The sequence below is a fragment of the Pipistrellus hanaki genome (genome assembly GCF_964339955.1).
Source record: "Pipistrellus hanaki genome assembly, chromosome: 10".
In the NCBI taxonomy this organism is placed as follows: domain Eukaryota; kingdom Metazoa; phylum Chordata; class Mammalia; order Chiroptera; family Vespertilionidae; genus Pipistrellus; species Pipistrellus hanaki.
The window spans coordinates 9,727,355-9,753,827 of record NC_140512.1 but is presented as its reverse complement, the minus strand read 5'-3'; the positions used below and the strand labels follow the sequence as shown (position 1 = coordinate 9,753,827).

The 26,473-nt window shown below is 45.0% G+C and overlaps 1 protein-coding gene across 2 annotated transcripts in view; it reads right to left on the bottom strand.

Annotated features, from left to right (window-relative positions):
- Positions 1–451: 451 nt before the first annotated feature.
- Positions 452–26,473, bottom strand: part of AVL9 (AVL9 cell migration associated) — a 35,669-nt gene continuing 9,647 nt past the window's right edge. Inside the window, exons 4-16 of one of the 2 annotated variants that reach the window (XM_084896480.1) lie at positions 25,115–25,186; positions 22,600–22,689; positions 21,603–21,669; positions 19,961–20,001; positions 18,900–18,938; positions 17,115–17,184; positions 16,268–16,803; positions 11,300–11,434; positions 10,398–10,617; positions 8,250–8,367; positions 7,252–7,305; positions 6,704–6,792; positions 452–5,373 (exon numbers count right to left, since the gene is read on the bottom strand). In XM_084896480.1, coding sequence (XP_084752606.1) covers positions 5,261–5,373; positions 6,704–6,792; positions 7,252–7,305; positions 8,250–8,367; positions 10,398–10,617; positions 11,300–11,434; positions 16,268–16,803; positions 17,115–17,184; positions 18,900–18,938; positions 19,961–20,001; positions 21,603–21,669; positions 22,600–22,689; positions 25,115–25,186 — 1,644 coding nt within the window. In that variant the 3' untranslated portion in view covers positions 452–5,260. The remainder of the gene's footprint in view (positions 5,374–6,703; positions 6,793–7,251; positions 7,306–8,249; positions 8,368–10,397; positions 10,618–11,299; positions 11,435–16,267; positions 16,804–17,114; positions 17,185–18,899; positions 18,939–19,960; positions 20,002–21,602; positions 21,670–22,599; positions 22,690–25,114; positions 25,187–26,473) is intronic. The other variant, XM_084896481.1, reaches the window with a different exon arrangement.

Genomic DNA, 26,473 nt, shown 5'->3' with positions numbered 1-26,473 from the left:
GCCTGCGGACTCAGTGGTTCCAGGTTTGATTCTGGTCAAGGGCATGTACCTTGGTTGCGGGCACATCCCCAGTAGCGGGATTTGCAAGAGGCAGCTGATCGATGTCTCTCTCTCATTGATATTTCTAACTCTCTATCCCTCTCTTCCTCTCTGGAAAAATCAACTAAAAAAAAAAAAAAAAAAAAAAAAAAAATTCCTGGTGATACCAAAGCTTTGGAGACCATATGGAACAATGGCTTTCTGAGGCCATGCTGGTGGGAGGGTGTTCATAGTCCCATGTGTATACCTGAGAAATGTGCACAGGGCGCTGGGATCAGCCTCGGGTCCCTGGGCCATTCGTATGCTGCCTCCTCCGGAAGCTGGCGCTGCTGTCCAATGGGGAAGCAGGCCAGAGCCCCCCTCACCCGCCACGGGAAGGGGACTTCTCGAAAGACAGGTCAGCACGACTGTATGCAGGACAAATTGGATCATTTTATTCTCATTTTTCTTTAAAATAAAGATACAGTAGGGAGTTTACAATTCAGTATGATTAGATGCGATTTATAATTTTTAACATTTATTTTTAAATAAATGACAATAGAAACAAAGAAGTGCTACAAATGATAAATCTTACTAGAGTGAAGAGAAAAAGCTACCTTTTGGATCAAACACGTGCCACAGCTAAACCTCCTTGGAAAACTTTCTAAGATTTCTAAGCTAAACTTCCCTAGAAAGGGTTTGTGGGAAGCCTGGACTCTCAAATCTTGAAACTATTTTTGTGAGCATCTGACTCTTTACCAACTTGTTCATCAAAAGCTTCCTACATGTAGGAGCCCATGACTGAATGCCCTGAAACAGGTAAATCTTAATCCTATTTTTCCAGCTACAAGTCATTCATGTTTCAAGCAAACAAAGTATGTTCTAAGCACAGAAGCTTTCTAAAAACTTGAGTTACCTTCTCTGGCTCAGTACCTGACTGAAATGTTCAAATGTTCCTGTTACACACACACACACACACACACACACACACACACACACACAAAGTTTGAGCAGCATACTGTGTGTGTGAGAAGCGGATGAAAAATAAGATTGGAAAACCCCCTAAATTGTGTCCCATTTATGTGATTTAAATATATAGTCTCTATATCTTTAATTAATAGAAGTAAAAAGGTAAACTGTAGAACAGCACAGAAATACAAATGCATTAGTTTTACAAAATATATTCAACCCCTTATACGTGCACAACCTTTTAAGTTTGGAGTTACAATACAAGGGACCTCGTTTCGTCTCCGTATGAAAGCGGGAAGTCACCTGTACAGAGCTATTTACATGGAAAGAACAAAAATCTACATCCCTTTCCCTTGTCCTGGACAGCTATGCATGGAATGCTGGAAATGATGAAAAGACAGTCGCAATGTTCGGGAAGTTCAGAGACTTGTGGTGAGAAACCTGCCAGCGGCACCTTGCACTCCAGGGCATGGCCACCGCCTTCCAGAAACCGGGCTTGCGGTCTCTGTCCCACGGAAAGGGAAAGGCGGCCACAGAACTGGGGGAAAGGCCATGCACGCAGAGCCGCCTCCGGCCAAAGCAGCGGGGTATGGAAACATTCACATGTGGATGCCATTCCAAGTCCTGACCAAGCCCCCGATAAAATAGCAGGCACCATGTAGCAGCTACCGTCTGCACAGGCCGCTTTCCCACACTGCTGAAGCGAGGCATGAGGTTGGGGATCATCCGCTGGCCTCGAACAGAGCTGAGGTTCTCTCCCCGCCCTCACCCCCCATGCATCACCCCGCCAGGACAGAACAGGACCACTGGCTGGAACTTCCACAAAACACAAAACCAACACACAACCTGCCTGCCAGGAAGATAACCCTACAGCTTCCTTTTAAACCCATCACCAGCAGGTTAAGGTGTTAACTTCTCTATAAAAGAATTCTTATAACCTTTAGGGTAGGAAACACTGCTCTCAAAATACTTCCATTCAGATGTTTTAGTACCTTGCTCCTCAGCCTTGCAAAGACTTCTCACTTCTCCTCTCTCTTCCTAATTTGCTTTCCTCCTAGCCTTTCCACAAACTCAATTATTCTCAAAAAAAAAAAGTTCAATGCTTAATAGAGAACTCGGAAAGCAAGGTAAGGTGGTGGAAATCACGCCATACAGTCTGGTTTGCTGCCCGAGGATGTTGCTGCCATGTTTCTTTTTTAAAATATATTTTAATTGACTTCAGAGAGGGAGAGAAACATCAATGATGAGAGATTCACTGATTGGCTGCCTCCCGCACGCTCCCTACTGGGGATCTAGCTGGCAACCTGGGCATGTGCCCCGACTGGAATGCAACAGTGACCTCCTGGTTTACAGGTCTCCGCTCAACCACTGAGCCACACCAGCTTGACAGCTGCCATGCTTCTTAAAGCAAAAAGGAGATGGGGATTGGTTTAAGGCGTGTGGGCTGACAGATCACTAATGGATTTGGAAACAGACTATTCATACTCGTTATTAAGAACCGAATGCAAATGCCAAGTAACTCTAAGCCTTCCATGCAACGTTCCCTGCTCACCTAGTCCGAGACACAGTCGCTTTAACCTATTTTCCCTGCCTATGTCACTGCCATCACAGTGCCTCGCAGGAATCAGAGCATGCCAGGGACTTGCCCCGAACACCACTACGCAGTCACCTAGACAGACAGTGAGGCCACCACCAACCTACAGATGTGGCCTGTGTGCTGGCACACCTGGCAGCGGCCTGGCTGGCCGAGTTCCCTCGGGCCTCCTCACACATCCTCGGTTCTTAAGACACAAAAGGACCAGAGCAAGCGCGGACAACCCACACACCCTTCCCGGCGACAGGTCCGGAAGGCGGCCTGGGGTCGGCCCCTATGGCTCACAGAGCCGGTGGCCGAAGGGAGGTCACTGCTTCTGGCCGGAGCCTGCAGCTCGAGCCCTAAGCACGGACGAGTGGCCAGGCTCCCTGCCGTCAGCCGTGCTGCCTGCCCCAGGCCCTGCCCACAGCGTACGGCCTCCCTGAAAACCCCCGTGCCCTGAGAACCCGAAGGAAAGAGGACCGTCTTTTGACCGTTTCTACAACAGTTCTATCCTCTGCAAAACTCATTTTATGTTGGAAGCTCGTGAAATGGCCACTCTGAACTCTTAACTGGAAACATTAACAGAAAGTTCACTGAAGGTGGATGTTAAATGGGGAGCACGTGGTACTGGAGCAAAGGTAGACTCCGTGTGGCTATCTTTATTCCAGTGGGATCCCAAAGGTGGCTGGCCGCTTTTGAAGAGCGAGAGGTGGGGATTGAGCCCAGTCACACAAACCATACAGAGTGAGGATGAGTCTGCAGCTACGAGGCTCCTCCCGGTGAGTTTCCAGCCTTGGGGAGGGAAAAAGCCTCACTAATACCCTGTCTCTCCAACCAATGGTGCGGCCTCGTGAAACAAGATGTGACGTGAGGAGGGATTCTTCATAGCTGATTGAAGTTCCTGTTAAGGGTTGGTTGGTTTTACTTCTCTTCAAGTGCTATTTCCTGAGAAGGTAAACTTTCCTAGCAGAAGTGGAATTAATGGAGTTTTCACAATAAGCCCTTTAAATTATCATCACTGAATTTTTTTTTTTAATGAAACACTTTATTTTTAAAATTTGTATTGCATCTACTGGGGTGACATTGGTTAATAAAATCCTATAGGTTTCAAGTGTACAACTCTACAATCCATCACCTGCATTGTGTGTTCATCACCCCACGTCAAATGGAAAGATGTTTTTAGACTTGCTGAACTCGTGTTGAAACACAAACTGGAAAATTTAGGGACATTCGGATTATGTCCTTTGACCATTTCACACGCCCTAGGAGGACTTCCACGGCATAAACCTTTCCTAAGGGGTAAGTGCCGTCCTTCATTAGGCCCCCTCCTTTTCCCAATACTCTTTATATTTGTATCATATGTAGGTTATGCTCACTACGTATTTTCCAAGTATCCTTTGTTATTGAAAAAGCAGTCTGTTTCCTGTACGTACTCCCTGAGAACACCCATCCCATGTCCCCACGGAAAGCAAACGAGAGCTGAGCATGGCAGACATGAAGTCCAGGTGTGTAAAACTCTGCGGCACGCGGCACACACGTGCACATATCTGAAATGAAACCAGGTGTCCTTGTATGAAGCAGGACTGATGTCACGGCCATGGTTTTCTTGTCCTGCTTCTTGCTTTCCTCAATGTGAGCTAAGTTGAGATTTCTATTTACTATTTACAGATCATCTTGCTTTCCCTTTAAAAATTCTCTTTAGATGGGCTCGATTCCAGGATTTTCCACCAGGGGAAGTAGGAAAGCCAAGTAGGAAAGCTTCGAAAAGCTTACGAAGAATAAGACTAAGGAAAAAGCGTCAGGTCTGTAAACACCCAATGGAGAACTGTTTGAAAGAAGGAACAGAAGGCACACACCTCGGGGTAAAAAATGCTTGAAAGAGGTTACAACATGACTAGAGTCAGCAGAACGAACACCTAGGTTTTCCAAAGTCTTGCCCTAAATACGGATTCGTGTTCAGCTGCTCCAACCCTGTGGGGCCCGTCCTGCGGCTGCTCCTCCGCACAGCTGCCCGGACGATTGGAAGAGAAGGAACGCACACGGCACGCCTTGGGCCTCGGCGCCAGGGTTCGGGCTGGGCAAGAACACAGCACACAGGAGCCGACAAGCATCCTCGGAACCCACGCCCGTGCTCTCACCTTTCCGGGAGGAAGCGGGTTGATAGTTTGTCGGTAGAAAACTATCATCATAGAACTCAGCAAAAATAATAAGAACCAAGGACTGGGCAGTACAGGCCCTTAACTTTATAAGCATATTTTAGGGCCAACGTTAAGAGAAATTAAAATACTATTACAACAATTTTAACACTAATAAATTACAATGATCATCCAACTATTCAAATAGCGAAACAGAACAAAATGTACATACGTAAAACCTTTCCAAAAGTAAACAAGTGTACACGGTCAGAACGGGAGATACCGTTAGCAGGGGCCCGGCGTGTGTGCATCAGGCTCAGACTGAAATGAAAGCAGTCGATTCAAGCCCCAGCCTGGAGAGCCATCCCTGCTGTGGCTGCGGTTGCATCTTTCCGGCATCCTGTGACATTCACTCAGACAGAGGGCGACCGCGACCATCCATGTAAACAGTGCGACGTGTGGTCCCCGCCGTGGGCCTGTGGCTGATGGAGAACAGCCTGGGAGCAGCTCACAGACAGGGGACCCTTCCAACTGGGGGAGCGCCAGCCGCCGCTGGGCCTGCTCAGGGCTTCCCGGGCGGCTCCGGGAGGCTCTGCGGGGCGGAGCCGGTGAAGGTGGAAAGCCAGGAGGACATGGCTGTCTTTGCACTGGAAAGAGCTCCTCCCACCGACTGGCCTGGATGGGAAGGAGGGAGAAACAAAAGGAAAAGCGTCTTCACTTCCGTTAAGAGGCCCTGAAAGAAGGACCGATGCTGATGAATAAATGTCAGTTCACAGTAACGCATCAATATGCTAACGATGACCAGCATGCCATTTAAATTTCTAGTTTCAAAATAATCCCTTGCTGCCCTAGCTGGTTTGGCTCAGTGGACAGTGTGTTGGCCTGTGGACCAAAGGGTATTGCCTCATCCACCACTTCTCGAAAGAGTTTGTAGAAAGTCAATATAATTCCTCAAATGTTTGAGGAGAATTGTAGGTAAAGCCATGTGGGCCTGAATTAAATTAAAAACCTTGCAGCAAGTTTTTTAATATTAATTCCATTTATTTAAAAGGCAATAGGACTAGTCAGATTTTCTTTTTCTTTTTTTTTTTTTTTTTTAAATATATTTTATTGATTTTGTACAGAGAGGAAGGGAGAGAGATAGAGAGTTAGAAACATCGATGAGAGAGAGTCATCGATCAGCTGCCTCTTGCACACCCCCTACTGGGGATCTGCCCGCAACCAAGGTACATGCCCTTGACCGGAATCGAACCCGTGACCCTTCAGTCCCCAAGCCGACGCTCTATCCACTGAGCCAAACCGGTCCTGGCCAGATTTTCTTTTTAAAATATATTTTTATTAATTTCAGAGAAGAAAGGAGAAGAGACGAAAATATCAACGATGAGAGAGAATCATGGATGGAGCCCACAACCAGGACATGTGACCTTGATTGGAATCGAACCTGGGACTGTTCAGTCCCCAGGCCGATGCTCTATCCACTGAGCCAAACTGGTTAGGGCCAGATTTTCTATTTCTTATTTCACTGATCGATAAAGACTATTTCAATTGAGTCTTCCAAAAGAATTTGTATATTTCATCTAAGTTGTCAAAAAATTGGCATAAAGTTCTTCACAAAAGTCCTTTAATTTTTGTAAGGTCTGTAGTGATGTCCCTCTCTACTCTTTATAAAGGACGATGGGCAGAGCTGGAGGGAAACTCCACTGACGCTTGCATCCTGGTAGCAGAAGAGTGAACTCATCAGAAAACCTGTCACTCCCCATCAGATGTGGCAAAATTTGCTTACCTCTGATATTATCTGGTGCCGTGACATTTTTTTAAACAAATAAGACCAAAATTAAAAAACAAAAACCCAACAACAAACAAACCGCTGTATTTGACTATGGAAATTATTTGTATTATTATGTGATACTCAGACCTCTACAACTTTATATTTTTATCAACAACATCCTGAGAGCACAGCGGTGAGTTATCATCGCAGCCTGTTCCTGGCCAAAGGGTGCCTTACCAACGGCTTTTCCCGTCTGGACCACATTCCGGCTGGTGGAGACCATGACGTTTCCAATTTTCTTGCCACGTTCACTGTTTTGAACAGAACTGAGAGAAGAAAAGACGTGTTACACACAACTTAAATCAACCTCCTCTCTCACACACACACGTCACTCTATCACCATCCCCCAAATGAGTATTATTGAGAAAAGAAACTAAGTCATTGTTATCCATCAATTAATTTAATGGAGCATGTGCGTTTTCAGTGAAATGCTAAAAAGAAACAGCATGCAGATGAATGACTAACTCTCCCGACAGGACTTGCCAGAGTTACTTCCGGATAAAAATGGCAAACCCGGCGCTTTGCTCACACCAGTCTCCGGGAGACAGCAGTGTTTTCGCTCTGAGACGCACCCACTGCTGAGCTGCGGGCTGCCAGGCGTGTGTTTGGTTACTATTTGGAGCCCAAGTCTACCGAGTGCAGAAAACAATTCCCAATTAGCCACGGCACACATGGCACAGGCTCAGACGGCAGAGCCGTCCTGGTGTTCTGCTCGAAATACTCACTGTGAGAACCGTAGCCTCATGTCGGACACCGAGTACTGGCCCTGGAAAGGGTGGCTGTAAAACAAAGTTCCGGTTTGAACCTGAGGGTCCTGGCGGGAAAGCCACAGAGCAGTCACCCCAGGGAGCATCAGGGAGCCTCACAGGGGAGACGCTCTGAGCGTAACACCCGGGGGGCGTGGACCCCAGCTCCCTGCCTGCAGTGAGGGGAGCCTCTGAGCCTATTCCCTCCAGAGGAAATAGGTGTTTTTTCTAGGCTGGGGGTGGGAGGGTTGTGTTAGCGATGTTGATTTATTTGGTTGGTGTGGGGCCCAGGCATTAACATTTTTTAAAAAGCTCTCAGCACCCTAGCCGGTTTGCTCAGTGGGTAGAGCATTGGCCTGAGGATTGAAGGGTCCTCTGTTTGATTATGGTCAAGGGCACATGCCCGGGTTATGGGCTCAATCCCCAATAGGGGATGTGTAGGAGGCAGCCGTTCAATGATTCTCATCACTGATGTTTTTATCTCTTTCCCCCTCTCCCTTCCTATCTGAAATCAATAAATATATATATATACACTAGAGGCCTGGTGCATGGATTTGTGCACCGGTGGAGTCCCTCGGCCTGCCCTGCACTCTCTTGCAATCCAAGACCCTTCGGGGGATGTCGGATAGCTGGTTTTGGCCCAATCCCTGCAGGCCTGATCCAGACAGGAGGGAGCCCGATCCTGTGTGCTGAGCATCTGTCCCCCATGGTCAGTGAGCTCATAGCGATCAACTGACTGACTGACTGTGAGAGAGAGACACATCGGTTGGTTGCCTCCTGCATGTGCACAGGGCTGGGGCCAGGGATGGAGTCTGCAACCAAGATACATGCCCCTGACCAGAAACTGAACCCTTCAGAGCTTGGGCCAATGCTGTAACCAATGAGCAAACTGGCCAGGTGGGATAGGGTTTCCTTTGTACTGGGCAATGAAGGAACCGCTCTGTGCTCTACCTCTGAGTCTTGGAGAAGGTGCTTACTTCGGATTGATTTCCGCGAGTGCCGGGTGCCGGTTGCTGTTCCAGACCCTGTAGTTGTGAGTGTTCTTCCACGCCATCACGAAGGCTGTCCCGTAGTCCGCGAGCACCTTTTCGTTATCTGTCAAGTAAACGTGCGAAAGCTGAGCTGCCTGTAGCCGGTCAGGGGTGAGAAGATGAACAACCAAAAAAGGTAAAGGAATAGTTCCACCCCCTAACACCCCCCTCCCCCCCCCCGGGCTCCCTGGGGGTCTACCAGATGCCAGGAAGTTAGGTCTAGCTCCAAACGTCCTGTGCAGGGGCTGTGTGGTCTTTGGCAAGTCGCTTAGTCCTGGAGGGAGAATGTCATTTCCCTAACTGGAAAAGGGGGCGGGCCCAGAGCTTGTCCGAGGCTCCTTACAACGCCAAGATGGTCCTGCTCTCCTACCCAAGGTCAGGAGGCACAGTGTTTATTAAACAAAGGACAGGCCGGCCGGTGAGCCAATGTTCCGATGCTTACACAGGGAGGAGGCAAGCAGGGCATCTATTATCTGGGCACACTGTCACGTCACTGTTCCTAAGAACACGAATTGGTTCTTTTAGGCACGATTTTCTCTTCTTTGGGCTCTGTCTCGCTATCTGGTGAAACTCACTCCAGAGTTTCCATGCGTTTTGCTGTCAGGATACTTAACACAACAAGGGCATTTGCGTACGTAATGTTTAAAACGTTTAGGCTTTCTCAGGATCGTGGGGGAGTTTCAGTGCCGGCGTTTCTGCTGCCTGGAGGAATGGAAAAGGGCTGGAGAACGGACTCCAGCGGCCATTGCTTCATAGTTAATTGCAAGCTGCCTGCTCTGAGGGTGAAAGGTGACGTTTGCTGCTGGGGAAGGCAGGGAAAGGTACACACAGTTCCATGGGCGGCGCGGGGAGTTCTTTTCAGAACACAGTCCCCAAACGGCACAGGGCTGCAGGCCCCTTACAGCGGGGGCTGAGCCGGGCGACGGGGCTGTAATACCAGCTCAGCCTCCTGCCAGGGGTGAGCGAGCTGCTGAAATCACCTTCCTGTGCCTCGCCTGCTCCTCTGTAGAGTTGAGGATGACAAGGTATGTGCCCAGGACTGCTGTGAGGGTGATGCGGGGGTAGGTAGGTGTAAAGAGCTCAACACAGTTCCCTGCACATTATAACGTGCCTCCCCCCACCCCTAAAAAAAGGAAGCTCGCTCCTGCCAGTCCGTTCTTGCAGCTCCCCGGGCGAATGTTTTTTTAAAGGTGAATGAATCACTCACGAAGCTACATGATTGGTGGGGACTGGGGTTTTCTTACTAGATTCCTGCATGATCCTGGGTTACAGGCCTGGATTTGGGAGTCTCAGGTGCTGAGTACTTGGGAATTTAATTAAGAGGCAGACGTTTAAAAACATCCCACTAACAAATACAAACTTGCTGCGAAGCTTCCTTTCCACTGTAGAGCACGCAGGAACCTGGGTGGAAACTCCGCACACACTCTGCGAGGAGGGAACTTAGGCGGCAGCGGTGGGGGTGGCGGTGGCCGGTGGCTGATTTAAACAGCATGCTGACATGACAGTGTAAATGTATGTAATGCCATGTTAGAACACCCTTAGACATGGCTGGGCTAGGACATTTTAGATTATGTGTATTTCACAATTAAGAACAAAAGCAGTGGATAGAGCGTTGGCCTGCGGACTCAAGGGTCCCAGGTTCGATTCTGGTCAGGGGCATGTACCTTGGTTGCAGGCACATCCCCAGGAGGGGGTGTGCAGGAAGCAGCGGATTGATGTTTCTCTCTCATCGATGTTTCTAACTCTCTATCCTTTTCCCTTCCTCTCTGTAAAAAAAAACCAATAAAAAATATATATTTTTTTTAAAAGCAGAGGCAGAAATAAAGGTGGCGAGGGGAACAAAACAAAAGCTCAACGCTTTGAACAACAATGACGGCAAAATCTGTCGACCATGGCCTGGGTGTCCGTGGTGCGAGAGCTCGTTACCGGGCTCCACGAGGTCTTTCTGTACCTTTTTGTTCCCGTGGGGAATGAGGCAGGTTTCACAGAGGAGTGACTGTTTCCCTGCTCCCCTGGCTACAGTGGGATTGCACTGCGTACATCGTTCAGGCGTTAGGATATGACAGAGTGGGGAAGTGGCTGCCCGCCCCTCACCTGGCTGCAGCGTGGCGGCCAGCAGCGCGTGGATGTAGACCGCGAACTGCGCGCGGATCCACTCGTCGCCCCCCTCCCAGCCCGTGCCGTCCAGGAAGATGTCGTCGCGGTTCTCGGTCACGTGCTTCACCAGGTAGTCGGCGAACCTGAGGTCGGCCGTGGTGGGGCTGAGCAGCTTCCTCAGCTCGGGGTCCTGGACCTGGATCAGCGCCTCTTCCACCTGCGGGGCACACAGGCACGAGTCAGTGTGGCTCTCACGCGGTCCCAAGGCAACCGCTGGCCTGGCCGGGGTGGCTCGGTGGTGGAGCATCCATCTGTGCACCAGGAGGGCCCGGATGGATTCTGGTCCGGGCACATGCTGGGGCTGCAGGCTCGATCCCCACAGGTATCAAATAGGGACAGTAGCAGTATGTACCACATAGGTTGTCATGCAAATTACATCAGTTAATATACCTGTGGCGCTCAGAATGCCTGGCTGGCGCAGGGAGCAGTTAGCACCGTTGTTAGTTACTAGAGGCCCGATGCATGAAGATTCGTGCAAGAATGGGCCTGCCTTCCCCCGGCTGCCGGCAGCGCCTTTGCTCCGGCCAGAGCTGCCTTTTCGCCTTCCCACGCTGCCCAGAGGCCTGGAGTAGCTGGGGCGGTGTGGACCGACTGCATCATCACCATGGCAATGACGTAAGTGTCCTGCCCCCGCTGCTAGAGCCTGTGTATGCAAATTAACCCTCAATCTTTGCTGGGTTAATTTGCATACCCACTCCTGATTGGCCGGTGGGCATCACGAAGGTACGTGCCAATTTGCATCTTTCTCTTTTATTAGTGTAGATGACTCTGCCTTCCTCGTTCCAAATCAGAAAGGATCCCAGGGCCCAGCAGCTGAGGACACTCAGACATAAACCTACTTCCACGATGGCATCACTGAGGTGCTTCTGTTGCCGAAAAAGGATGTTAGTAGCTCCAGCAACAAATCCCCGAACGGTGACATCCGAGAGAAGGTGATGCTGCTGCAATGCCATGTAAGGCAAACACAGATATCCCTAGGAATCGCAAGAGTAACACAGAATATTAGAAAAGCAACGGAATAATCACCTCCCTCTCCACGCCCAGAGAGCTAAGGGTAAGGCCGACCTTGGCAAGGTCATCTAACATGAAGGCTGTCTTCCTCCATTTATTCTCGGTTCAACTTAAAAGCCTCCACAGTAACTAACAAGCTGGACTTTTTCATTTAGGAACGAAATATGAAGCCCATTCACAAGCATGTTGTTTAGCAGAAAGCTGTTAGCTCGTCTAGTAAAATTTTACACCTGCCTCTACACAAAACCTCTGATGCATTAGTATGAGAAGCACACAGCACTCAGTTTCCTGTTTTACTGTCTTTTTGTTAAAAATTATGCAAAAATATTTCAAGATATTTGCTCCTACATGCTGGAAGCAAAAATGATAGTTGGCAGTACCTGAGTATTTAGTTAACTTCCATTTGAATTGTATTTGAAAATTTCACTGCCCTAAAAATTACAACTGAATTGCCAAACCACAGCAGGCAGAAAGTGTACAAAAAGCAGCGTATCTCCTGACGATGAAGGGGTTGACACTGGACTGATGCTCTGGAGGAGGACAGGGGATCTCTGCCGAAAGATTCCACGATGAGATGGACTGTCCACAGGCGGCACGATTTGTGTGAATGAAGGCAGGAAGGCGGGCTTGCGGAAACCCTGGAGTTGTTTGCAATCTCAAGTTCTGTGACAGTTTTATTTGATTATTTTTAAACTTCTCATCACTTTTCTAAAAACACCGAACCGTTCCCGGGAAGCTGTGTTGTTTACGTCACCAGACGAGACTGGGAGGGCAGGAGCCTCCTGTGCCTTTTGCTGCTGCGGGTTCTGCCCCGCAGCTAGGATGCGCCCTGGGCCTCCCAGGTGGTTGCTGGACTGCCTGCTGTGGGAGAGGCTTCCAAAAGTCGGAATACGGGCCTAGTAACTTGGTTTTATTCTTAGACTTGACAATCTCATCTTCTGCTTGATAAAATGCTAACTAACAGCAGCAAAAGGAAATCCACGTCTGTGCATTAGAGATACTCAGCACGGTGTTTCTCAACCCACGCCCTCTTGTGACTGAAGGCGGAAAGGACCCCTGCTCCTCCTGCAGAAACAGACCAGAGAGCTGGCCAGGGCTCGGGGTTCACACTTCACTTTATGCGACGGGCATTTTATTTTTATTTATTTTTTTTATTCACTTATACTAAATTTTTTTTAATATATTTTATTGATTTTTCCCCCCTCCTTCCTCCCAAACATATCCTCCCTCCCCAGAGTTTTATGTCTGTTGGTTGTACTTATATGCATGTATACAAGTCCTTCGGTTGATCTATTATCTCCCCCAAATCTCCCACCCCTCCCCGCTGTAATTTGACAGTCTGCTTGTTGCTTTACTGTGTGACAGGCATTTTAGATCTTCAATCTAACCCTCTCCCAACTGAGCTATTTCGGCTCCTCAGGCATTTTAAAACAAGACTCCCCTCGACCCCAGCTCCCTGTTTCTAGACATAAATATTGTAATAGTGAATGGACTTTCAAACAGAATGCTCACTCCCCCAACTAGAACTGAGAATCCTTGCTAAAGGCAGTCTCAGAACAGCCATTCTTACAAAAGATTTATACTGTAAAACAGGGATAAAGGAATTTAATTGTTCTTAGTATTCCATTCATAATTTATGCTGTAAGAGCAGAAAAGTCTATCTCAACAATGGAATCTTGGCTAAGTCTCTAAAACCATGAAAACTCAAAAGCATGTTATTTATTTATTTATTTATTTATTAAATGCAGGGAATTCTTTTTTTTTTTTAATATATTTTATTGATTTTTCACAGAGAGGAAGGGAGAGGGATAGAGAGCCAGAAACGTAGATGAGAGAGAAATATCGACCAGCTGCCTCCTGCACACCCCCCACCGGGGATGTGCCGGCAACCAAGGCACATGCCCCTGACCGGAATCGAACCCGGGGCCCTTCAGTCCGCAGACCGACGCTCTACCACTGAGCCAAACCGGTCTTGGCCAAAAGCATGTTTTTAAAAAAATCAATAGATCAAAGCTTTGTAAGAATGTGAAAAAATACATCCCTTAAAAATACATATTCAAAGTAAACAAGAAAGCCGAAACCAGTTTTGCTCAGTGGATAGAGCGTCAGCCTGTGGACTGGAAGGTGCGGAGAAGGGAGGGAGGCAGCGGAGACGGGAGGGAAGCCCGCCTCAGTGGGCTTCGCTCCCTTCTCTGCTTCACTCCGGCTGCAGGAAGCCCTGTTCTTGCAACGGGCCTAATTCAAAACAGCTTTCACATTTTGCTATCATTACCTTTTTTTTTTTTTTTTTTTTTAAATGATGATCAAATGAGCCTCAATCTCTTAACAGCCTTTAGCATACAGTGGCAGCAAGAACTTGGGTCCTTTCACATAAAGCAGCCTCTATAGCCAAGCCCACCACCTCCCGGTTTTCCATTTTCCTGGGGTACTTTAGCTTCCATTTGGAGCTGCAGTACATAACGGTAAAAAGAAAAATGAAAAGTTACTTGCATACTCGTGTGCACAGCAGCATTATTCACAAGAGCCAAAGCATGGAAGCAACCCAAAGTCCACTGAAGGAGAAGCAGATAAATACCATGTGACACAGACTTACAATGCAATATGATTCAGCCTTAAAAGGAAGGCAGTCACAAAAAGATAAACTCTCTGTGATTCCACTCATAAGGTAAAGTAGTCAAATGCATAGAAACAGAAAGAAGGCGGGTGGCCAGGGGCTGAGGAGGAGAGAATGGGGAGCTGGTGCTTAGTGGGCATAGACTTTCAGTTTTGCAAGATGACAAAGCTCTGGAGATCTATAGCACAACCGTGTGAATATAACTTAACACTACGAACCGTGCACTAAAAATGGTGAAGAGGTAAATGTTATGTTTTTTACCATAATTAAAAAACAAGCCCTCCACCCCCGCCCCCCACCACACACACCCGCTGAGCGTGGCAGACCTGGTAGAACCACTGAGAGCTGATCCGCTAAGAGCAGCAGGAACGCAGTGCGCCTTCCCTCCCTCCTGCGCCTGGAAAGGGCTACAAGCGATCAGGGCCAGCCGCCACTCCTCATCTGGCCTCTGGTCAGGGATGATAAGCTCACTCACCAACCCAAACCTCTTTATTGCAGGGCTGCCCGTTCTCCCCAAAATTCACCTAGCGTTTAAAGGTAATCTCTATCAAAATGACAACCTGGATGAGTGGGAACTTAAGGCGATCCTAAAATTGATGTGGAAGAGCATAGAAAATCTTTTTATTATTATTATATTAGAGGCCCAGTGCACAGATTTGTGCAGTGGTGGGGTCCCCCTGCCTGGCAATCCAGGACCACTCAGGGGATGTCAGACTGCCAGTTTTGGCCTGATCCCCGCAGGCCAGGCTTTTATATATTTACTAGAGGCCCAGTGCAGAAAATTCATGCACAGGTAGGGTCCTAGGTCTGGGCAGCTATCAGGGCCGATCTGTGGGGCAAACAGCAGGGCAATCGGGGGGGGGGGGGGGGGGAGGGGGGAGGGGTTCCTGTTGGCACCCACCTTGACTGGCCTGGTGCCGCCCGCTTGCTAGCCCTGTTTCCTGCCGCTGGTCGCCTCCCTCAGTGGGGTGACTGGCAGGGTGATTGGTGGGGGGGCGGGGAGGGCCCTGCTCGAACCTGCCTTGACTGGCCTGGGGACTGCAGGCTGGGGGCAGCTCCTGCATTGAGCATCTGCCCCCTGGTCTGCTGGTTGTTCCGCAGTTTGGACAATTTGCATATTAGGCTTTTATTATATAGGATAAATATACATATATATATATATATATATATATATTTTTTTTTTTTTTTTTAACTTTTAAAATTTTTTATTGGATTTATTGGGGTGACATTGGTTAACAAAATGACATAGGTTTCAAGTGCACAACTCTATATAATACATCATCTATAGACTTGTGTGTTCAAAGTCTAGTCTCCTTCTATCACCATTTATCCCCCTTTACCCTCTTCCACTTACCCACCTCCTTCCCCTCTAGTAACCACCATACTGTTGTCTGTGCCTTTAATTTGTTTGTTTTTTTCTTATTAATCCCTATGTCATGTTTAAGTTATTTTAAAAATTGCAAAAAGAAGTAGTAAATAAATAATTACAAATATATTTTGAATGGTTTTTCATACAAAGATTAAAACATAATTTTATGGGCAAGTTAACCAAAACACTAAATCTGTGAGGTGTACTGTTTAAGTTAGCCACTATGCAGTTTTTCCTTATAGGATTATAGCTTTTGGAATTGTAGTATTTGATATATATTCATTAAGTGTAATCAAGATTGTCTAGCCCTAGCTGGTTTAGTTTAATGGCTAGAGCATTGGCCTATAGACTGAAGGGTTCTGGTCAAGGGCACTTGCCTGGGTTGTGGGCTGAATCCCTAGTAGGGGGCATGTAGGAGGCAGCCGATCAATGATTCTCTCTCATCATTGATGTTTCTCTCTCTCTTACTCTCTCTCCTTCTCTAAAATCAATAAAAATATTTTAAAAGAACTCTGTCTAGAGTTTCTCAATTCATCTTTTTTTCGAAGATAAACCTGAATGATTACAAGCAGACCCTACTCAGTGATGGCTGACCTCATATTTACTAAGATTCCAAATTCTTCCCAATTGAAACCGCCTGAATGAATTCCTTATAGTCTTTCTACTATAGTCACAGATGCCACCACAGTACACATTTGGGACGTGTTTTAGTTTTCAAGGAAAATTTTCCGATCTGAAAACGCGTGCAGCACAAAAAGCTAAGTTCCGAAAGGACGCGGTCAGCCTTTAAGGACTAAGGACGTTACACTTTACCTTTGTGAAGATGGCCAGGGGCATGCCATACTGGTCCTCTTCCAAACCGGAAATCAGCCCTGGGAGCAGGACCACCTGGCCCATGTTGGCTTGAGGTTGGACAGTAATCGGAGCGCTGTCTGAGGGCACCGACTCCCTGGGAAAGGAGTTTGTCTGTTCTGACCCCACCTGGTCCCTTTCCTTCAGGGCAGGGTCCTCTAAGATACTGGGATCCAAGGTCTCCCAGTCACTTTCTGAAGACTCTGGAGATGGACGAGAAGGAGGTTTCAAATACGGGCTGGCCTCACTGGGTCCCAGCCCTTTGCTGCTGTTCTCTGCTGGGAACAAAGGTTCTTCCGTTGCGATGGCAGCATCTCCATCGTGGTTTCCCTTCAGGGTTTTCTTGGCAGTTTCCGAGTTGGTACAAGTGATGTTAGGAGCAGACACAGAAACAAAATCATCTGCCGGGGGGTTGTTTTCCTGAAGCCCAGCATCTTCAGACATACTCTTCCGAGGTTTGTACTGAGAACAGTCCCTGAGGCCATGTTCGATCATGCCTGGAACAGGAAAGACGGGAGGACAGCTTAGTTTGTAATGAGGAGGAAGTGAGGAAGAGTTGTGTATTCTATTCTAAGCAGCAGGACTCTCCTATAAAAATGTTAAAAGCTACACTTGCATACATTCCAATAAAAAATAATGAAAATGTCAGACAACACACACACAAAAAAAAAAAAACTACTGCCAAAACAAAATGTCATATTAAACTAGGAATGTTAACCCTACTGAGTTTATCCTTGAACACCTTTACCACTGAAAGTTCCAGCACAAGCTAACCAACAGGAAGAGTAGATACTATTTACCTTCTTACCTGGAAAAAGGGATAACACGGTCATCAGGGCACCCACCAGTTTATTCACTGGAGAAATATAAAAGAGAACCTGAAATGGATTCAATGACAATCCAATTAGAAAATCAGAGTCCACAATAATATTTAAAAAAAAAAAAAAAAAAAAAGAAAAGAAAAAAAAAAAAGAAAAAGAGGGGGAAAGAGAGAAGAAAACTCTTCTTTACAAAAGAATAATAGTTAATTAATGACAAAATTAGAAAACCACCAGGTAAAAATTACCAGCGGACGTTAAAACTATTGTGAAGGGTTGCTGGGCAACAGGATATTCACACAGATTCAACTTACCATCCCACAGATAATCTATTAATTGTAAAGGGAAAACCAAGTGCCTTACTATGAAGAAATCTGGTAACCACCACCTTAATCAAACAATTCACATCATCAATAATCGTACAGGAGGTGGGTGGGAAGAGATCAACCAAAGGCCTGGTATGCACACATATGCATAACCCATGGACACAGACAATAGTGTGTGAAGGCCTGGGGAGGGAGCGAGGGTGGGCTAGAAGGGGTCAATGGGGGAAAAAGGGAACATATGTAATACTTTCAACAATCAAGATTTAAATAATAATAGTACAGCTATGGGCCCCTTGAAGTGGTACCCTGAAGACACACCACCACTTTGGTCCTCAGATTTTAAAAAACAACAACCAGCCCTGACCAGTTTGGCTCAGTGGATAGAGCGACAGCCTGCGGACTGAAGGGTCCCAGGTTCGATTCCGGTCCAGGGCATGTACCTCAGTTGCGGGCACATCCCTAGTGGGGGGTATGCAAGAGGCAGCTGATCAATGTTTCTCTCTCATTGATATTTCTAACTCTCTATCCCTCTCCCTTCCTCTCTGTGAAAAATCAATAAAATGTATTAAAAAAACAAAACAAAACCAGTTTATCCGAAACCAGTTTGGTTCATTGGATAGAGCATTGGCCTGGGAACTGAAAAGTCCCAGGTTCGATTCCGGTCAAGGGCATGTACCTTGGTTGTGGGCACATCCCCAGTAGAGGGTGTGCAAGAGGCAGCTGATCAATGATTCTCTCTCATTGATGTTTCTAACTTTCTATCCCTCTCTCTTCCTCTCTGTAAAAAATCAATAAAATATATATATTTTTAAAAACACACAGTTTAGCCAGGACCGGTTTGGCTCAATGGATAGAGCGTCGGCTTGGGGATTGAAAGGTCCCAGGTTCGATTCTGGTCAAGGGCATGTACCTTGGTTGCGGGCATATCCCCAGTAGGGGGTGTGCAAGAGGCAGCTGATCGATGACTCTCTCTCATCGATGTTTCTGACTCTCTATCTCTCTCCCTTCCTCTCTGTACAAAATCAATAAAATATATTAAAAAACAAAAAAAAACAAAAAAAAACACACACACAGTTTATAGGACATTATTATGACATATGTGGAAATTTAAAAATGGACTTCAATATTAGGTATCATTGATTGTATTAATGTTAAATTTCTTGAATCTGAAAATGGTATTTTGGTTATATATATATAACTGTCTCCTCAAAAAAGAGCGCATAAACTTATGCTTCTATGGCAGTGGACAGGAATATGGGCTTCAACAGAAAAAAGAAAGAAAGAAAGGAAGAAAGAAAGAAAGAAAGAAAAGAATAAATAAATTAAAATGTGGGCTTTAGCTCATCATAATTTGATAGGCAAAAAACATACTTTATCATTAGTTTTAATTGTATATAATATTTAAGAAATGTCAATAAATGTTAAATATTCCATCCCACCCAATCTCACCTTTTTTTCAAGAAGAATTAATTTAAACAGAATTAAGACCTAAACAAAAAAAGAAACATTGTATTAAAATAAGAAATGCAAGCCTATTATTTATTTGCCTCTTCCTGTCTGCAAAGATACCATATATCATCTAATCAATATTAAAATAATTACAGTGCTTTGAAAATTACATTGAAAATCATGAACTTATACTAAAAAATTAAATATTATCTGTGTCCTCTAAAAAGTGTGAAAACAACTTAAATCTCTAACAAATTGTGTTTTTGGAAGGAGTTGTGCCATTTTTGCTTGAAATATTGCAAGCTCCTTAAAGGCTGGGAACTACTCATTTATTTCTGAACTAGAGACCTGATGCAAGAAAATTCATGCAAGGGTAGGCCTTCCTTCACCCAGTTGCAGGCACCAGCTTCCCTCTGACACCCAGGGACCCAAAACCCAGGACCTGGGCATCCCTCCCCCAGCTGCCAGCAGGTACCCCGGACCCTGGTTGGCTTCCCTGGGGCCACCCACAGACACCCAGGACCCCGGCTTTGTCAGGAAGGACATCCAGAATGATGTCCGGAAGACATCCAGTCTAATTAGCATATTACCCTTTTATTATTATAGGTTATTATAGATATGTCCAGAGCATTCACCCAACAGATACTCTAAATGCTTGTTAAGTGAATGATCAACGCTCCCTAGCCAACACATGCTTATGAACTAAGATAAGAAGTAACACACATAGAAATTCTACTGGAAAATGTTTCACTCTTAAGGCAACAAATAAAATATTCTGCAAGATTGAAACATGTGTCTTCCAACTCTAACTTCATGGTACCAGAAATTACAAAGGCAATGGAAAAAAGTACTCTCTCCTATATCACAGACAGTATCTGTACATGTTCAGGAATTTCTCTCATACAAGCATTACCAGAACTTCCGGCTCATGTCATCACGAGAGATGTCTACTTAGAAGAACCGAAACGTGGCTGTGCCACATTCTGCATTTGACCGCTCAGCACATGGCATCTGCCCAGTTAAATGAACACCTTTTAGGACAGCAGAGGTTAAGTGCATACCTTGTGTCGAAAATGAAGCACAAGATCCCGAGGCGACAGACCTACACAGATAACAGAAAAGCGGATCTGTGACTACACCCTGCTGTTTTTATCGGAAAAGTTTTTTCTCCTCAAAGGAAAGTCAGGTAAAAACAAAACTAGAAATATGCTAGTATTGAAATATTTTACAGTATTTGATCACATATACATGGACTCAGAATTCATCAGATTACTAACAGTCAAACACAGCACTGCAACGAGGAAAAGGAAGAACTATCTGCAGCGACGGAAGTATCCTAAATCGGGGTTGCCCAATCCAGTGGCCACGGAGCCCTCGAAATGTGCCAAGTGGAATTGGCAAACTAACCTTTAAATTTTATTTAATTTGTATTAAGTCTAATATAAATGTAAATAGTCATGCCCTGGCCGGATGCTCAGGTATGATCCTCAGGCAGAGCAAATACAAAAAAAACAACCAATGAATACATAAATAATTGGAACAACAAATCAATGCTCCTCTCTCTCAAAACAATTAAAAAAAGAAAAAGAAGTTAAATGTAAATAGTCACATCACTAGTGAACACTGCTATGGACAGTGTAGCTCTAACACTTTCCCCCATTCTACAAACAAACATCTTACAAGTGACACAAGCTTAGAGATTATAAAGCTGGTACTAAGGTGGCAATCAATCATTTAAACATGGTTTTTGGTCACTACACTCCATAGGCTATTATTTCTGAGTCACAGTCTTCTCTGATTATTTGTCAGAGGAAAAGAAAATAATTTAGAGAGAAATATGTTCTCGGAATAGAAATTTTGTAACCAGCTTTTGTAGCACACAGGATTACAAAAGTGAAGACTTCATGCTGAAATAGGAATTGAGTGGGCATAAATCACTTTTGTTTTAATCATGAAAAGGATATTGACTGAGTGCCCACTGAGTACCATGGACACCAATGCAGATTCTGGGTTGTCAAATAGAGCAAATTAAAAAAAACAAAAAAAAAACCAACTTGGAAAACCTTAAAACAGAAAAGCGCTAAGCAGATCTCTCTCTTGCCCTCCCTCTCTGTTATACCATGGAATTGACCAGTATTTGTAGTAATGTAAGAAAAAGAAAAAACTTCCATTATTATTCTGAAAACCAGAAATGTCCTTAAACAGTAATAGTTGCGAATATTGGTACAGGTATGTTATACTAATGAGCAAAATAAACTGATGAATAAAACAGAAACAGAGGCATGGATCCATGGATCAGACTGACAGCTATCAGAGGGGAGGGGGTGTGAGGGACTGGATGAAAGAAGGTGAAGGGATTAGCCAAAGAGCATATATGCACAGCCCCTGGACACAGACAACAGTGGTGATGACTGGAGGGAAGGGGAATAGGGGCTGGGTGGAGTGGGCAAAGGTGGGGAAAACAGGGACATCTGAACGAGTGCCAACAATTTTAAATAAAGTAAAAAAAAAAAGTCTATTATACCTTTGCCAATATAAATACCGGCTAAGAAATATGTAAGGAATCAGCAGCATCAAACATTGAAGAGTTTAGGTCCATATAGAAATGTAATTCTGATCATGAAGTTTCACATGTGCCTAACTCGGTGCCCCAAACAAAGAGAAGTGAGGGCGTTTCTCCCCACCTGTCAGAAAGCCACTCACCAAGATACACTTGGGACCCCTCCAGTGCCGCTCCTCCCAAGGAACTGTTCATGTGTTCGTAGAGTTCCTACAAAGTACAGACTCCGTTAGACACTCTGGGCACTGAATTGGAACCATGATGATCGGGAAGAAACTGCTTCTTTAGTTGAGGCAGTTTGTTTTGCCAGGCCCTAAATTTATTTTTATTTTTAAATATATTTTTATTGATTTCAGAGAGGAAGGGAGAGGGAGAGAGAGAGAAACATCAATGATAACAGAGCTGCCTCTGGCATGCCCCCTACTGAGGATTGAGCCTGCAACCCGGGTATGTGCCCTTGACCACAACTGAACCTGGACCCTTCAGTCCACAGGCCGATGCTCTACCCACAGAGACAAACCGGCTAGGGCCAGGCCCTAAATTTAGAAACAATCAGGGTCTCTCTGAAGACTTGCCTTGCCAGCACTCTTTCCTTCTTTGCCTCTACACTTTAGACCTTGATTCACTCACATAAATTCCCCCTACTTCCTTGCTAAATACCTAACTGTCTTCCTCTCACCAGAATCTCTGAGAGACCCATGTTCTACCTATTCACGGCAGCCTTGAGAAAAACATGCTCTCCATTTCAATAAAATAGTCACGTAGTTTCCCAGGGGTTTGCAATGGGGGTTAGGAGCCAGAAGCCTGATACATAGCACACTGAGCAGGATATTAATAAGACAAGCAGATTTGGAGAAGCAATGCCATAGCAAAAGGGCTCTTACCCTTTTATTAATAGAAACATTTATGTTAGTGGCAGTCATTTGCATTATTTCCTAATAAAAGGCATTTTGGTTACATACAATAAGTATGAACTGTACGTTTTGGGCAGTTCCCTATCCTTTCAATGTTATTTTCAAAGAATGATGATGTCTTTCTTAAGGTAGTAAGTGATCATCTTTCACAATATTACTGACAGGATTTACTTGATTCATCAATGTGTCCGCGGCCAAACACATCTGTGGAGGGGTACAAATTTACCTTTAGAATGGAAATTTGGGAAAAATCCTTCTCTTCAAAATATGCATGTGTAATGAGCTGAAGTTTTGCTTGAAGCAAGCCATAGAGAGGCTTAAAGGGAAAAACAAAGAAAACTGCCATTAGTATGGTGAGAGTAAAAATACAAACACCCCACAGCCTCTCAACCGGAAGAGAACAGGAAGGAGGAAGTTAGTAACTCTCAGCGTCAGGGTCCTATTCACTGAGAGCCCTGACCTCCCTCCTCTGGCTCCCTGGCTGCAGCTGACGGTGCGGCGCCCACTGAGCGGGCAGTGGTTGAGTGTGGTCCCTGGTCCCCCATCACTCAGCTGTGTAACCGGGCACTTCCCCCTGCATCCCTGCTTGCTGCTGTGAGCCTGGGTGCCTGAAAAGACAGCATCTTCAGGAGTTGCTTTCAGAATTGAACAACCAGGGGGAAGCACTTAGTAGAGAATTGGGCACCCAGGAAGGACCGAGATGTTGGCTATTATTATCATAATTCAAACCATCGCCTAATACTGCACACGGTTCTGCTCGCTTGTGGAGACATTTAACTGTCCTCGAAGCAGCCAGTGCTTATAGCTAGTTGAACATGCATAATTAAATTTCTGTTTTCTGTCCTCTGTCGAGGCTTACTAGTCTGTGTCCTCTATCATAACATTTTTCTATATACTTGAACAAAGTTATTCCTTAGTTCTTAATTTTCCTATTTAAGACCCTCTCTTACCACTTCCATTCTTTTATTCGTAATGTTCTTTTCTAGATGTTTTCTGATATCTATTTTCTTTTTAGGATGCAGAGACCAATGCTGCATATTTTTTTAATGAATTAAGGCAGGTAATACTAGAATAGTTCCCCCACTACTCCCAGTATTCCTGTTACTGTATCTTTATTACCATCAGAGTATAAAGCCAGCATATTCGAATCCTTAGACTACAATGCACTGTGAACCACCGACCCCTTAGTGTGCGCTAGCTCTCCCCATACCCCAAGCCTGGTTAGAGTCAGGACGGATTTTCAGCCCAGTTTTACCCTTAGTAGCTCTATGTCTACGAGAGACACCTTTTTCTCTGAAACATATCTTTACTTGTAAAATGAGAACAGTAAATACTTATAGCTCACAGTTGTTATGAGGATTAAAATGACAATTATATCCAAAAAGTGTGGGGTATAGAATTAATACCTGACACATAGGCAATAGATAAATGACATTTATTTTCATTATATCTGTTGTCTGAAGAATGATTACTGAGTAAGCTTTTCAACACCTTGCATTTGCTTTAGTATCTAGTGCTCCTATGCTTTCTTTTCTTTGGTCATGTGACCCAATATGAAAAAAGTATTTCACAGATGTATATTTTTCAGGCCACCCTTCTAGTATCTGTACACGGATGAGATTCGCAATCTACCAATTTCCTGATATGTATAATCATTCTTTTGACTATTCTTGCTCTATTCATAAAATTACTGTCTTGTGAGAAATATTCTGATCCTCAAAACCTTAATGTTAAGGCTAGTAAGTATTAAATTATTATTATTCAGATATTTTCTGAACTTAGTTTTTGAACTTAGTAATAAAAACCAAAATAAATTATCTCTTGCAAAACTCAACTTATCTTAAACAAACTACATTTAAATTGTCTGTGGGTATAAGAAATTGGATACTCACAGACGAAATAATTAAACAAAATCTACACACATTTAGTGATAGGCTAATAAAATATTCTCATCTTTGGTTTAGGTTAATGGCAGAAACATCCGCATTCAGTAATCATATAGAGCTAAGGTAATTAACACGATAGAGATCTGGATTTCCCCACAAAGGAGGTTTGGCTATTATATATTACATGTAGGCTTAGGTATCTGGTGTTATTGGTAAAGGTGTTATTATCCTATTAGTAATAAAAGTGGAACATCACACATGATTTAATGAAGAGAGATATAAAAAAATAAATGTTACATATTCCTTTTAAAAAATATAGTTAAAATGATGATACACTTGCAACTGATCAACTTGTACACAGAAGAAGCAATTTAAAGCACTGTCTTAGTGCATTTCATTATGCACTTCCCTTCCTCAAACATTTTCAGTTTGTAAAGAGCAAGTTAAGGCTACGACTTCATCATAAAAGGGTCATGCACTTCTAGTATCATCAATAAAATCTGAATATGATTATAGTACTTTGAATTTTAGTAAAATGTTATTTATTCAAAGTCTTGGGAACAAAACAAAAATGTATAAATGAAATGTACATTTCGATCATGTGTCCCCTACCTTCCCCACAACCTATCTGTTAGATCTTCTTCTCTGACCCCGCTTTGGGTGGAGGGCAAATGAGCATGAAGCTGCTGAAGGGCAAAGAGAACGAGGGGCTGCGAGAACCTAGATATTGAGTCACTGGAGAGTGTGAATATGTCTTCTGGATCTGTTCCTTAGACTAATAATGCTGACCCCCGAGTGGGAATCTGTCAGGAGAGTTTAACAACCACGTTCACAGGGCGAGATCTGGTTTCTTACCAGCTTGCTTAGAACACAGACGCTTTTCTGCACGGTCTCTCTGGTGACATCTGCATGCCGGACTTTCAATGCCTGTCACAAACAGTGACTGTTAGAAATACTTAAAAATAATTCCTCTTCAACATAAACATAGCAAGGAGATTAGAAAACATTCCTTGCATTTGCTTAATTGCATGCAAAAAGTATTTATTGAGAATCTCAGAAAATATTCCTTGGAGCCGTCGGCCAGGGCACTGCGTGCTGGAATTGGGAGGCGAAGGGAACAGTGAGAGACGTCTCTATTATCAGGAATTTACAGTCTGACGGAGAATGCTTTATGTGCAAGTTGCCGCGCTCAATGCCAATCAGCCATCCTTGTTCTGGTGGTAAAATGGGCTGCTCTTTCGGAGGCACCGTTTCTGGTGAGAAGGAGATAGTTTAAGAGACGACAAAACCTTGGTGAAGGTGGCTGTCCTAGTTGCAGCCAGCTCTGAGCTGTGTCACATGCCTCCGTGATTCCGAGGGTGACGTGTGGGCTTTCTCCTGCTCTCCGCCAGCAGAAAACAGCCCGATCAGGTCAGCCGCAGGGGAGGCTGTGAGGCAGTCAGAGTGACTCTCCCTCCCTAGTGCGCCGCCTGACAGCCCCTGGCATCTGTCCTGAGGACCATGGAGCTTCCTGCCCTCAGCGGGCTGCAGACTAGTGGCTGCATGAAGTCGGGTGGGGAGCCTTTCCTCCATGTTTCTCCCTCTCCACCTTGCTTGGATTCATTCATCAGGTGCCCCCTCATTCAAAGGGGATTCAAGTCCTTCTCTTATGCTCTGGGCCCCTCTGCTATCTGGCTTATCTGTCTGGTTACCCGAAGAGGCTAGAAAAACGTGGAGAAAAGGGCAGCCCCAATATACTCTGGAGTGGGTCACACCGGGGGCGGGGGGGTAAGGAGGGAGACAGGCAGTATGAAATGCCACCTAAAGGTTACGCAGAGCATGGGAACTGTTGATAAAACTGTAGGGGATAGAGGGAGTAAAGGAACAGACTTCCCAGAAAGGACAGTAGCTCAATTCATCTCACAGGAAAGAGTGTAAGGGTAACAGTATATGAAGAAATCAAATGCACAAAGCTACCATACAGAATAGCCCTCCTGCAAAAAACCCCAGTGCTGTTTCAGAAGCAAACCATAAAAGTGGAAGCTGCCCACCTTAGTGTATGTGAATTTATTAATTAGGGCTATTAAGCTGGCGAGTAGTTTAAGAATTATCAAAATCATAGTCATAGATAACTACAATAAGATAACTGGCAAGTGGTTTGGAGCTACTATAAGAGCTTTCTACTACTTCTAAAATGCTGCTTCAAAAAACAAAAAACAAAAGACACTCATTACC